The sequence below is a fragment of the Eublepharis macularius genome, chromosome 5 (assembly GCF_028583425.1).
Source record: "Eublepharis macularius isolate TG4126 chromosome 5, MPM_Emac_v1.0, whole genome shotgun sequence".
Classification (NCBI taxonomy): Eukaryota; Metazoa; Chordata; class Lepidosauria; order Squamata; family Eublepharidae; genus Eublepharis; species Eublepharis macularius.
The window spans coordinates 146,819,424-146,834,156 of NC_072794.1; the positions used below are offsets into that span (position 1 = coordinate 146,819,424).

At 44.4% G+C, this 14,733-nt stretch overlaps 1 protein-coding gene across 2 annotated transcripts in view; it reads right to left on the reverse strand.

The window, feature by feature from the left end:
• Nucleotides 1-14,733, reverse strand: part of PREX1 (phosphatidylinositol-3,4,5-trisphosphate dependent Rac exchange factor 1) — a 301,144-nt gene that overhangs the window by 172,815 nt on the left and 113,596 nt on the right. For both annotated transcript variants that reach the window (XM_054981047.1, XM_054981046.1), the window contains exons 2-3: nt 11,332-11,403; nt 5,273-5,395 (exon numbers count right to left, since the gene is read on the reverse strand). In XM_054981047.1, coding sequence (XP_054837022.1) covers nt 5,273-5,395; nt 11,332-11,403 — 195 coding nt within the window. The remainder of the gene's footprint in view (nt 1-5,272; nt 5,396-11,331; nt 11,404-14,733) is intronic.

Here is a 14,733-nt window from a genome sequence, read left to right on the forward strand (position 1 = left end):
CCAAACTAGTATCATATACATATCTGACATAGAGGCTTAATTTTGCAGTATAAACTTCAGTCCCTCTCAAGGGACACAGTTTGGGAGTCATTGGGCCAGATAGATCACTGGCTGGCTCCTGACTTTGTTCTCCACTCTAAAGGCCAATTTATACATCCCAGACACCACAAGCTTTAAAAATATTTGGGACTGCTGCCTTTCTTTCTGGGCATTTAGTGCGGAATGGCAAAAAGTCACCCCACCACATTTCTGAAGACACAGCAATACACATCACAAGGAGGAAAAACAGCAACATTAAGCCATGGGTTCCCATCCTTGGCAAACCTGTGGGCACCTTTGGAATTTTGAGAAAAAGCCGTAAGCACAACAACAAAATGGATGCTATGCCCCCATAGCAATCACAAAATGGCTGATTTGAGGACTTAGGGAAATCACAAAGCATTGAGATATTTCGCAAAATGTTAGGAGGCCCCCACCCAAGCATCTTCCTATGATAGAGGCAGCTGCTTCCAAAGGGTGCTCTCTGAAGACAGAAACACCTCCTACTCCAGTGAAATGGAGGGAAAACAGGACTGGTTCTTTGCTTTGAGGAAGAGATGCTTAGGCACCAAGAAACACATCAATACAATGATGATACTCATGGGAATCATGATGGAGATCACTGTACCAGGCTTTTATAAAAAGTGTGACCTGGCCAATCCCAAAACTTCATGCTACCTGCCAATCACAAGGTCCAGCCTTACAGACCCCTATTTTCTTCCATGCTGAGGGCTCTCAGCATTCTTCCCCTGTTGTCACATTACTCTATCTTCAGTTGGATTTCATTCCTTTTATCTGTTATTTTATATTGTTTTTTTGTTTCCTTAGTGACATTTTATGGTGTGCAATTCAAATTTACCAATAGCCACCTCGGGCAGTTTTGTACAGGATGTAGCCAATAAACATTTCAAATAAATAAAATACCAGAAGAGTGAAGAATGATGGCAAATCATTTTTTCCCCTTCTTGAACTTGAGTCAATGCCAAAACCTGGTACAAGCACGTTTATAGCTGCTTGATTTTGATTTTGTCACACATGGGAAACAGGATACTTAAAGTATTTCCGTTTGTCACATGAACACATCACCAACATGGGAGAACAACTGAAAAGTCACACAATAAATGGGCTATAAACACACTGGGAGCGAAAGTCTAATTCCCACTGGCAGCCCAGAGTCCCTGATGCCAATCTCCTGATAGGCACTCACTATGTTAAATCAGATTCTTTCATACAGTAGCTGTTGGCATCACAGCACCCTTTCCAGATAAGAACAACGCACATAGGACCCAATGTCATGTGTCAGTTGCAACTTCAGCTCTTTGACTTTGGCAACCTTTTAGAGGTTATATTTAGATCATGACATCTCCTGGCAAAACTCCACTCAATATATTCAGTAATTATACACATGCCAGAGGGCTTTCATCAAGTCCTTCCCAGCTGCCCTTCATGCACAAGATCCACAAGTATGAAAGTGATGCTTTTAAATTGCCCAGTGCCTGAAGTGTTTAATTTCCTCTCTGGGTGACATTGAGGCTTCTTTGCTGTATGAGGAAATTATCAGTTACATAATTACAGACGTTAGCCCTGGAAAGTTGAACCTGCATTTACCAAGCGCCTTACGGTCTTTAGCAGCATCTTCCTAAAAACAGCACCTCTCATGAAGCAAATTCCCTCCCTGGGCCTCTCTGTAACTAAGGACCACACATTGCTCCATTACCGCAAGGACAATTGTTGTGTTTCACATGAGCAGATGATAATATGCAAATGATCCTATTAGTGTGTAAGCTGCTGTATTATGCAGTGTAAGGAGAACCTATGACAGTTGCTGTACACTGCATGAGCACGAAGAAATTTACACAAGTGTAGCATAGCAATTTATGTGCCTAGTACCCTTATTAATGATGGCTGTCCGGGCTCACTGCAGACACCACTGGGCGGGGCACCATCACACCTGGCTCCAACTTCAGGGGGGTGTCAGGGATACTGCAGGACCCTGCTCTGTGGAAGGAGGAGCGGGATACCTCACCCTGGCTCCCTCTCAGTCCACTCGCTGGCCTACTCAACCTGACCCTGTTAAAACTCTTACTCTCCTCCATCTGCTCCTCTGTCAACTTGCCTCCTTGCACTCTCTCGCTTATCTCCACTCCTCCTCCACTCCATCACTCCTACACAACCCACCACGAACACTCTCCTGGGCCAGCTTTTATAGGGATTCCTTCACCTTCCCCCGCCCTTCCTTCCAAGCTTCTTCCCTCTCCTGATGCTGCCCAGCTGTGTCTGCCCTCAGGTGTTCCTACCCTTTCACTAACTCCTCCTGGCCTTCCTTGCCTCTCTAGCAGGGTGGGGCTGAATGTGAATGTGTCCCAGCTGACGCTTCCCCCAGGTGGGCCTCCTTTTCTTCCTCCTTCCTTCTCCCTCAGCCTTTCCTGCAGGATGGGGCTGGCAGGGCCTTTCCAGGTGATGCGCCTCGGCTGTCTCTGCCTCTGCTCACGAGGTGCCGCCTCGGCCAGCGTCTGGGCTACCTGTCCATTGGGGCTGGGTGTGGCTGCGCTTCCCTGGCTGGCTTCCCCCCTCTGGCTCTCCCCCACTCCCGTACTTGCTGCTGGCTGGAGCTGTGTTGCCCTCTCTGGAGCCTCTGGGCCCCCTGAACCTGCTGCTGGGGTGCCGTCGACTGTGACAAGCCTGGGGTGCCGGGACTGCTCATCCCCGGACAATGGCTTCAGGATCAAGAATAAGGTTTTACTGCCTTTAATTTCAATCTTACTAATTTATGTATTTACTTTGCTTATCATCCACCTTTTTCACTGACGGCACAACTAGACATTGCAGCATCTCCAGAGATGACCTAGGGACACCACTGCCATTTTAGAGCTGAATGTGGGTCATTTTAAAATGCCACAAGGGCCCAATACTGACTGGGCCTGCACCACAGTGTCATGACCCCCTTTGACCAGCCCCAGTGATTCTGATTCGGAGGGCTAAGAGGAAGAGCCTGAGGATCCAAGGCCAGGGAACCAGAAGGGCCAGAAGAATCAGGAGGGTCTGACGCTGAAGCACCAGAGGCCTTCCTGCCAGGAAGACCTTGCCACCAGATAACCACTAGGCCTCTGCTAGGCAGGACATGAACCCAGGCCTGTAGTCCCTCAAGACTGGCTCCCACTCCACAAAAACGGCATCGACAGAAGGCCTGGGCTGAAGCAAAGAAGGCCTGGGCGGAAGGCCTGGGCTGAGGTGAAGTGACTGACTGACAGCATGCAACCCCAGCCTGAACAGGGCTTTGAGAGTAGTGCTGCTTCACAGGATCCTAGCCAAGGCAAAGCTCTGTCTCAGGAGACTCAACACCTGCCAGCAAGTGCAGTTGAGCCAGAACAAATCCCAGCCTATTTAGCAGCTTGGGAAGCGTATGAGTGGGAAGCTTGGGAAAGTTGCATTGCTGTATCAGTGGGTCCATGGGTGCAAGCCCTGTGTCCCAGCCCCTGCCTTCAGCTCCAAACTTCAGTCAAGCCAGGGGCTTTACTCCGGAGACGTCTAGGCCTGCCTCACGTGTAGAGCACAGGATACACAACAGGCCCCCACCCATACACACATTTTTTCAAGTACAAAAATGCTTGGGGGGCAGCTATTTCAGCTCTTGAAAAGGCATTGGGGGGAGAACAAGACTGCCCAGTCCTACTGCCCTGTAGGCCCAATCAGGATCAGGGCCTCATGGCATTTTTAAATGGTCTGCATTCAGCTCTAAAATGGCAGTGCCAGCCCCAGGTCGTACCCAGAGACGTTGTAACATCTAGTTTTGCCCTCCAACTCAAGGTAGACCACAAAAGTAGAAACACAATGCAATAATCATAGTACAAGACATACCATAAACAATGCAATAACTGGATTACAAAAATGAGAATATAATGCAGTATGATACGACATACAATAAACAGGGGAATAAAATACAGCCCTATTCCCTTTACGGCAGTACCTTCTTAACCAATTTAATTTATTAAAGCCCTACTCCATTTATCAAAATGTCTCTATGCCTCAATAATGGTTCATCCTTCTGCAGGAAGCCAGTGTGGTGTAGTGGTTAGAGTGCTAGACTAGGACCTGGGGAGACCTAGGTTCAAAACTCCACTCTGCCATGGAAGCTCACTGGGTGACCTTGGGCCAGTCACACACACTCACCCTAAACTACTTCACCAGGTTGTTGTGAGGATAAAATAGAGGAGGGAAGAACAATGTAAGTGGCTTTGGGTCCCCACTGGGAAGAAAGGCAGGAGGAGTGTATGTAAAGGAAGTAGATAAATAAGGAAGCCTTGTACAAAGATGGTAGCCCTTTGTATAACAAAGCTCCTGGGTCTAATACTAAGACTGTATCCAGGGAGACATCAGGAGTGAGCCTTAGACCCATATATTCCCTCAATTTCAGGAACTGAAACAATGTTATTATTCGATTTATTATCATCATCATCATCATCATCATCATCATCATTATGTTGTTGTTGTTGTTGTTGTTGTTAAGTTGTTGTTATTATTATGATGTTATTATTAGGTGTCAAGAAAGATCTTTCTCAGCCTGAGGCCTTGGCGAGCTGTCCAGTCAGATAAGAAAATACTGAGCTAGATGGACCAATGGGCTGACTCCATATAAAGTAGTTCAATATACTCATTTAATCTCACAGTGGGTGGGGAAGAGGAACATAAGGGAGGAAATATACCCAAGGTTTGCTCCAAACAGTCTGGTGGAGGGGCAGCAGTGGAAAATTTTCAGTTCTTCAACTTATTCTGTAATTATTTTCTTCCTCACTGGTTCTAAATTTGGGAACCCCTTTGAAACTGTTTTATAATGAAGTAAACAAAATGTTTTTAAAATGTGAATGGTTTCCACAAAGCGAAAAGGAGGAGTTCCAAAGATATTTTCTGGCTCAACCAAGGCCGTTTCCACACACCTTTTGCCGGGATGCAGCGCAAAATCGCACAATAACAGTATGATCTCATGCAAAATCGTGCGATAACAACGTCTTCCTGGCGCGATTTCATATGAGAACACGCTGCATCCCGGCAAAAGGTAAGCCGTGTGGAAATGGCCCAGGTTTGAAAGGTTTTATAGTGTTTTATAAACATAATAATGTTTCTCATTTATTTGTGTACAACATATATATTGTCAACATCTAATCACAAAGCCTCAGAAGAAATGGAGCATCATACAAATGAACTGTCGAACAGCATTTTAATATATTGTACTTACAAATTTTAAGAAAACATCTCCAAGTTCATGCTGAGATTGAGGTTCCGGTTCTAAACAAAATTCCAAGGCAGTCAGGAACTCTTTGTGAACATCAAGTATGTCTTCTATGTTGGAAAATAAAATCTGCAATACAAAGAAATCTCTAGTAATAACTGCGAAAGTAAGCAGAGCAGGGCTTTCAGCTACACCCTCGTACACTAAAATCATCCTTATTTATTTTGAAACTTTTAATTTCATCACTGAATATAATAATAAAGAGGTATCAAAAACAGGCCTCCCACCAAAGACTTACTATTTGGCGGACTGACTTTGAAAATCAATCAAAGGGAAAAAGCTTGATGAGAATGGAGAAAGAAACAGAAAGACTGGCACCCTAAGAATAGCTCACTTGAAAAGAAAAAAAGGGGCAGAGGGGAGAAATTAATCTCCTCAAGCCCCAGAGTGGGAGATCTGGAGGAGTATGTGAGAGATTTCCAAATTGTTTATCCACTTTGTGCCATTGTGAATCTCAACAGTCTGGACAGCTACTATTATGATAACAAAGGCATCAAAGCCGGGCAACCATCAGACAAGGTAAGGGGTTCCACATATCCTGGACAAACAAGGACAGGGTAGAGTTGCCAGGTTCCCTGGAGCCCAACCTGGGGGTGGGGTCGTGGGAGCACATGGGGGGGTCTTACCTTTGACTTTCATCAGCGGCCTTCCCTTCCTTGTTGCACCAGGAATGATGCAATTCCTGGCACAACAAGAAAGAGTCCCAGAACGTGTGGGGGCACACTCCAGACCTCATGGGCTCATGCTTTCCCCCCTACCGGTTAGGCAAATGGTGGCAGGTGTGGAGGCTGGGAGTAGGGAATTCCCTTATCCCACCAGGGGACTAGTAACCTTAAGATGGGGGTGTGGCATGGAGGAAAACTGGCAACAGTTCATCAGGAAACCAAGCCCAAACTACTGAGCAGATATCTTGAGAAAAGCACAGACTAACCAAAAGAAAAAAGGCTCAAGCTACAGCAATGAAAATTTAAGCCAGATATCAGGGAATGGTTTCCTACGTACTAAGACTGGGGCAGTAGAAGAAGTTGCCCAAGGTCACTCATAAAATTGTTTTCATAATGTAAGACTTCAAACTTTTAAAATTCTTACAAGATGGTACAGCACTCCCAAAAAACTGTCTAAAATTATTCCATCTTATTCCCCCTTATGCAGGAAAAAATGTGGAGAGATCAGCACTTACGCACACTGTTGGTGGCAATGTGACGTTATACATAAATTTTGGGGAGATATCATAGAACAAATTAAAAATATAACAACTTACCAAATTCCAATAGACCCTAAATTGATATTCCTTGACCTTTGGCATGAGGTACAGATCCCAAACATATATCGTCAACTCATAACAAGTCTCCTGAACGTAGCAAAGTCCTTAATAGCTCTTAATTGGAAAAGCCACCTCCCCCCATCAATGTCACAGTGGTACTCTCGGGTTTGGGACCAATTTATAATTGAAAAAATTACTGATAGGATTCAAGGTTCTAATTCACTTACTGGGAAAACAAATTTTTATGAGAAATGGATGCCCTTCTTTGAGTTCATTGAGAAAAAAAGTATGCCGCCTTCAAGTTCTTTATACCGTAATATTTTAGAACAATAAAAATTAATACTAAAGTTCACTGTTTAGAGCCATGATAACATATTCAAAGATATACTCATTGCTATATTGTATTACACTTTTAAAAAATTTTGTTTTCAATACGATTGATATGTTAGCCCTACAATACGACTGTCATCCTATATGCACCAAGTTGTTATATACATCGAGTTGTCATTTGTATTAGAAAGTTGTTATTGTTTAATAAAAAATTTAAATTGAAAAAAAAAAACTGTTTTCATTGGAAACTCCAAGCCAGGGAGGGTGGCTGATGATGGGGAAAGACTTCAGAAGTGCTCACATTTGGTTTCACAAAAGGTGCTTGGTTGGCTGCAGAAGTTACTTTGGGAGAGGGTTTCCATGTACCCCACCATCACAGTTCTCTTTCCCCTCCCAGATGTGGCCACATTCCTCTCAATCGTGGGTATATTTGTAGTTAATTTCTCTACAATAGTGGCAATGATGGAGGGAACAGACTGCTACAGTCTCACACTCCTTCCTAAAAGTCTTTGCTTTTTGGTATCTGGGCTGACTGGGAAAAGAAGATGCAGCACAACACAATTCTCCCACACTCACACTACCCCAGGCATTTCTCCCCTTGGGAAACTGGCAATCAATCCAGCATCTCCATGAGCAGGTATCCAGCCATGCCAAACCCCAATTCCATGCCAGGACCTGCCCAATAGGGGTGCATTCCTCATGTTTTTATTGCCTGATCTGCCTGTTACGTCTGCAGTCCCCCTGTCAGCGTGCACTGGGCTGCGGAGCAGAGGCCAACAATGTTAATGGGTTTTGATTGGCTTTAATTATCTGCTTGGCAGGCATAGACCTCCATCTGTCATCACCTTCTTGCTTCCTGTTGAAGACACTCCTCAGTTCAGCCAGCTGTCAAAGCCATGGAGGGCTTTCCAATTTGCCAGTGGGGTTTGTTTTAAGATATTCCTATCATAAGACATGCAGACGACTGCAAAGATTTGGACCAAGTTTCTGTGTCGCTTTCAAGCTGTGATCATCTAAAGCAGAAGACTGAGAAATCTATTTGGGATTGTCTAATTCAAAAGTCAGTGTCAATGGAGTCATTCCAAGGTCTTGGGTTGGGTGGGTGCATGAAAGATTCCTGCACCATCTAAGCAACTCACCACTGAACTGAAGGACTGCTTTTTCTTACTCAGCAGCTGAGATCATCACCAGAAGGCCATCCTTCTTTGGGTGACTACTGGCCTTCTCTGTAGCAGAACACCCTTCCAAAGAAGGTCTGCTTGGCACTTTCTTTTCTTTTGGCACAAGTGCATATGGCCCCTGTTCTATTGTGCCTTTAGCATTAGGTGGTTATCTTATACGGAGGAAAGTGTTTTTGTTTATCTGTATAGTTTAGCTGCTCTGAATTTGAACGGCTTTTCCTTGCTTCAATGTACCATTTATTCTTGCCTAGTATCTTTTATTTTAAATCTATTATTGCTTGTATTTTATAAAACACCTTAAATATACTTTGAAGGAAAGGTGGTATCGAAATCATTCAATCAGCTGAAGACTATCCACTTGGTTAGTGCCAGTTAGTGTCAATGCAGAACGTAAAGATCCATCTAGTCCAGTAATTTCTGGGCAATGCGTAAGGCAATAGCCCACCTCCTGTTCTTACTACAGGTTAGATCCAGCAGTCCACATACAAAAAGGTTATTGATTTTCCCATGTTCCTCTTCCCTCAGTCATCCTTTGTGACAGGGTAAGTTTATTCCTAGGGTCATGGACCCACAAGGACTAATACAGGTTGTTTTATGAATTGCTTTAATATTTGTATTATATTTTTATAAGTGTTGTACCTCGCCCTGAGCCTGCTTGTGGGAAGGGCGAGTTAGAAATTTAATTAGTAGTAGTAGTAGTAGTAGTAGTAGTAGTCATGGGGGGGCTAATGAGTAAAGAGCATGAAATCGATCCTTCTTCTGTCCACGGAGTTCCACAGACGGGAGAGGCAGAAAGAGAAACTTCTCTTCTCTTAGCCTCCTAACCCATATGGCTATTAGTCCACACAGTCCTATGGCCCTGGAATAAACATTTTCAGATTTAGAAAGTTCTGAGGAAATGGAAATGTGTGGAAAATCTGCAGTTAACAGAAGTTTCCTCAGATGGATTCCTGGATTAAACCCTATCGGTTTTATAGGGTTTATATTCTGCTGAGGAAGAGGGATGTTCCTGCCCAATTCCCCTCTTCACTAAGCTCCACAGCCCTGTGGCATTTTAGCCACAAGATTCTTACACAGTTATCAGTATCCGTTTTGGAGTTCAGAGGATGCTGACGGGGGAAAGGGAAGCTGAAACTCTTCCACTGGTGGAAAGCTGGCAGGATCCAACCCATTTGGTCTAAATTTGCTGCTCTGTTGCCTCTTCACCAAGTTTCATGAAGTCCTTTTGCAACTTCATGACCTGCTTATGGCTTCACTGTCTGTATGAACTGGTGTAACTTCCAGACACACTGCTCCCCCTGGCTAGGCAACTGTGTGGAAGCCCAAGAAGAGGAAATAAGCATCCTGGTAAGCAATCAGCTGTGAAAGAACTGACAATCACAGGCAATTTTTATTTTTTATTTTACTTCATTTAGTATCCCACCTTTCTCCCAAGTGAGGACCCAAAGTGACTTACGTAGTTCTCCTCTCCTCCCATTAATCATCACAATAACCCTGTGAGGTAGGTTATGCTGAGAGTGTGTGGCTGATCCAAGGTCAACCAACAAGTTTCCATGGAAGAGGGGGGATTTGAACCTGGGTCTCCTAGTTCCTAGTCTGACACTGTAGCCACAACACTCTACAACTTCCAGTATCAAAAACTAGATCATATCAAGCAAGGAGGCATGCATCTGTGCTCAAAGCTTTAATCAAGCATGAGAGGAATGAATAGGAAATACAAATAAGTGGAGGGTTCTCAGGTGTGAGGTGGATAAGCAACAGGGAATTCTTAAGGATCTGTTCATCGTATTTAACGTTTTCTTCTGAGTTCAGTGGGGTCTAATGCCAAGTACGCATGCATAAGCTTATAGCCTGAATAATAAATTTAAACGGAGTCAAGGTAACAAAATTTACATAGGACTATTTGCTATAGTGAACACCAAAAGGATTTCAAACTGGGAAAATAAGCAACGTGAGGTTTGAATCCTACTTCAGTCAATTCATGAAAATACGGTCTTTCCATTTCCAGCACTCAAGTGCTCCAGCAAAGGAGTAAGAGAAAAATCAAGGCACATCTACAGAGATACCCCCAAGCAGCTCAGCCACAAACACATTACAGTGCAATCCTCTGCAGCTTTACTCCCGTTTAAGCTTATTGAAATCAATGGATTTAGAGCAGAGTAACTTGGCACAGGACTGCAGTTCAATCCTAAATGTAGTTACACCCTTTTCATTCTGCTGACTTCAATGGACTTAGAAGGGCATCGCTGTGCTGAGGACTGCACTGCAAATCACCTACCGATAGCAAATGAATTCTGGACGTGGCATTTTGCCATGTGACATTTATATTTAGTAGCTTGGGCAGTGATAAATTAACAGAAAACAACAGGAATATTGCTCATCAGCATCTTTCCAATTGCTGCATCTGCAGGTAGGGAAAAACACTTCACTGGCTGAATCTCTGCTTGTCGCACAGCTGTTACAAGCACACGAACCCTGATGAAAACAAAGAAACGAACTGTCGGCAAACCTATGACCTAGAGAGGGTCACAAAAACAGAATGCTCCAGAGGATGAAGGAAGGAAACAGGAAGGCCAGTGGCTCCCGTGCCCCGGGGCAACACGGATTGCAGGATCTAGGGTTGCAAAATTCACGCCAGAGATCCCCTCCACAAATGGTGTGTTGATAAGGCTACCATTTCTCCCACCTGTTTCCCTCTCACTCCCTACAGTGTCTGAGACCACAGGTGTATCTCAGAGAAGAGGAGGGTGGTTGTATGGCAGGACTGGTGGCAAAACGGGTGCAGAAGGCACCGAGAAGCTTGATCTTACAATTGCACAATAGATTGAAAGGGAAGAACCTCCATGTTGTATTCTGGCATCCTAAGGTGCATCCGACTTGCCTTCCAGCAGTCCAGGAGAAAAAGGCACACCAGAGTGGAGGTCAGAGCTGGGACTTGACTTTTTAAAAAAAAAATAGAAGAGGAATTGTAGCTTTAACTGCAGCATCACAGACTGCAATGAAGAGGTGAAATTTCTACCATCACTGCATCTCCACACCAGGAAAAGATGCAGAATCTCCATGCGTTAGAAATGTTGCAGCCATCCTCTGACTTTACCACTTCACAACAGTCCGCTGCTAAGATAAATATGAACCTGCCCTGTCAGCATTTGGTATCTACTGAAATGGACTGTGTCATTGTTATTCCAAGAATTTGCAAAGAAAAAAAACAAAGATTCTGAAATAAATACCTTGACGTTTTCCTCTGTAATATATTTTTCAGCTTTGTCCACAGCATTCTGTTTAATTCTGTGCAGAAATGCCTAAGAGGGAAAACAAAAGGGAGAGGGGGGGAAGCATTATCATCAAACTGCTTTAATTTCACTGATCTCCAGAGCTTTCATTTGCATCCAGCCACCCAAATGGAAATCCGGAGCTTTGGGCGCAAAGGGCAGATCGCTTTACACTCTTAAAACTATCAAAACAGGCACTACTTCATTACTGGGACACCCGGCATCTTAGGGAAGCGGCATGTCTTTAAAGTTGCTTAAGTTCTGCCTGGCAACAAGCATCCTTCCCTCTGAAGTGTTCCTGACACTCATTTTACTTCCATATCGAGTACCATCAGCACACCAAAGGAAGTCGTTGTTTGTGTATTCCCTCTGCGGCTGCCCCTCCTTTCTCCAAAAATGCGGTTGTTTTGACATGATTAAGTAGGAAAGCAAGATGCCTGGATCTCATCAAACAAAGGGATCGGTGTCACTGAAAAACTCTGCAAAGAAAGGGAGGGGGCAATTTCTCTGCAAGCAAGACACGCTGATGTTTAGAACCAGGGTCTCAACGTAACCTCATTTTCCTACAGTAGTTCCTGAGCAGAGAAACGGTGGTCCATAAGGAGTAACCTGACTGCCGTCTTTGTTACTGGCCACTTGGATTTGCAATACTTATCAACACTTTGCACATACAAAGTGCCTTGTTGAAGTAACAGAAGTGACAAATACAGTGCAGTCATAGGCAAGATTCATACCCTTCTCAACTCACTGACTACAATGGGCTTAGAAGGGCTTAGAACTCTGAGTAGGATGGCATTGCTAGATCCACACTCTGTTCCCATCAGAGGTTAGCCAAAGGCCCACAAGCCCACTAGGAAATTCATCAAGGGCTACCTCCACATTTTTAGAGGCTAGAGATAATAAAGAAAGGAAAAGAGAATAGCGACAAGCCTCACAATGGCGACTGGATATAAGCCGCTATGAAATTCACAAAGCGGGTCTGTAATGTCGCATAAACCTTGCACAGTGTTTGGCTGTTATTGGGTTAAAATATAAAGGGAGGGGAATTGCCCTCCCCTCTCTGAAGAGATTGCAGGTGAGGCTCAAACAGTCAAATCCATCCAGGAAACAATCTCCTGGGACTAATTAAGTGGTCCAGGCATGAAAATAAGGGGGAGAAGAAGGAAAGGCAGATTTTTTCTGACAGTCGCCATTCATGATTTTTCCATCTCTAACTGCTGCACTAAGAGCTTGTGAGGTCTTTTGAGAGTGCAAAGAAGATTTGTTTCGTCTTCCTCGCTGCTAATATTTTGGGTGCTGCTGCTTTTGGTACAGAATGACAGCGGCAATGTTTTAAACCCCTTTCCTGGGACGGGCCCTTCTCTGAGCATGGGCTGCACGCACCTCACATGCTAGCGCTGAGAAGCTGAGAATTTTCTAGCTCGAGAGCAGCTGTGTGAGACCCACCAATCAAACCATGTGTATCAGGAGGAGAGATTCAAAGCACCCCCATGCCATGTTGCTTATGGATTTATACTCTGCTTTTCTCCCCACTGAGATCCCAAAGCAAATTATGACAAGATTCTCTATATTATCCATACAACAACAACCCTGTGAGGTAGGTTAAACTGTGAATGACTTTGTCAATTTCATAAGACTGAGCCTACAGAAAGTCATTCAGCGCTGGAAAAAAATCCTTTTATAAATGTCCGTTTACTTTCCGTTCTTCATATTATCCAGGCATCCAAGACTTCCACAAAACCATCAGTCCATTAGAAGAGGCAAATGTTGAAGAAAGTGAATACAAGTACAATAAAGGTAATATCCTCTGTTTGTTCTTGCTATAGGTGGATAAAGACAGATGAAGCCAGGGGCCACCAAAAGCTCCAGGTTGGCCCATCTTCTGGGCATGGAGTGGGGGTCACTGGGGCAGTCGGGGGGGGAGGTGTATTTGTGAATGTCCTGCATTGTGCAGGAGGTTTGACTAGATGACCCTAGAGGTCCCTTCCAACCCTATGATACTATGATTCTAGATTTGGGGTGGGGTGGAGTGGGAAGACATTTCCTGGGGACCCCCTCCCCTGCTCATCACCAGATCACCTCCTTGTATCTCCTTTCTTGCCCACTCACCATGTGCCCTCGACTTGCCTGTGCATCCTACCCATGCTCTGCTTGCGAGCTCTCCCACTGCCCATGCTCACAGGTGGCTGCCCTGCCCACAGCCCTTTCCCAGATGGTGCTGGGCTATGCATGTAGTTGCAAGCATGAATAGGGGAGCACTCAAAAGTCAGCAGGCAGAGGGAAGGCATGGGGGGGGGTCAACAGCAGTTGGCCCTGTCAACAGCCCTGGAAGCTACTCCACCTGAGGGTATGCTGACGCCAGCCCAGTATGAAGGGTATAAAAGACAGCAGTCAACAGGGCACTACAACACTCAGACTGGGAGAGGAACAGGAGATCAAGGCTGAAATACCAAGAGTACAATCCTCTGCAGCCAGAAAAACAAGCAACAGCATGAGACAGAAGGTGGTTGCCTGCACCTCTGCTCCGCCTGCCTAAATCATCTTGCACCATTATCAGCCGAGCTACAGTTGTGACATTTGAGTTCTTCGTCTCATGTGACCATATGAAGTTGCTCTAGTGCAGAACAGCTTACTGCTCTGACTGACAGCAGTTCTCAGGCAGAGAAGAGTGTTTCCCTGAAATCCTTGGCCTGATCCCTGAGATTCTTGAACTGGAATTGCGGATTGGATTGGAAATCTTCTCCGCACAAAATGTGTGCTCAACAACTGAGCCATGACTCTTCCCATAAAGAAGCGACATGTCAATTCTCACTGGAAAGATCACACAAATGGCCAATGCAAGTGACTAATTCCGCACCCAAGCCAATCAGTAAGGATATATACTTCTTCCTCTTAGAAAGTACACATATGATTCTACTTCCTTGTTTGCATGGAGTGGTAATTGCAAGGGAAGCACAGTTGTGCCAAAATGAAACCCATTAAGAGTATGGTTTGCTTCTGAATCCACGGGCTACTCTATCCACATAACATTTATTGATGCATAATGTCTGATCCCAAAGGACTACCAAATGACACATGGACAAGGAATAACTTCCAACATATCACACATGTTTACACAAGGTGTAAATGTCTCAGAAAACCCAAGAAAAAAACAGAAGCTACTTGGATGGCCTATGGATCCTTTTTCTTTTTATCTGAACAGAAAACAGCTTGAATAGAATTTGGTTACTAATGGCCAAGACACAATCAAACCAAAGCCATACTTTTAAAAACATAATAATATGCAGGGATTAATTCTTCTACTCATTAAAGAAATAAATGTATGGGAAATCCATCCACAAGAGCACTGTTCTTGTATTT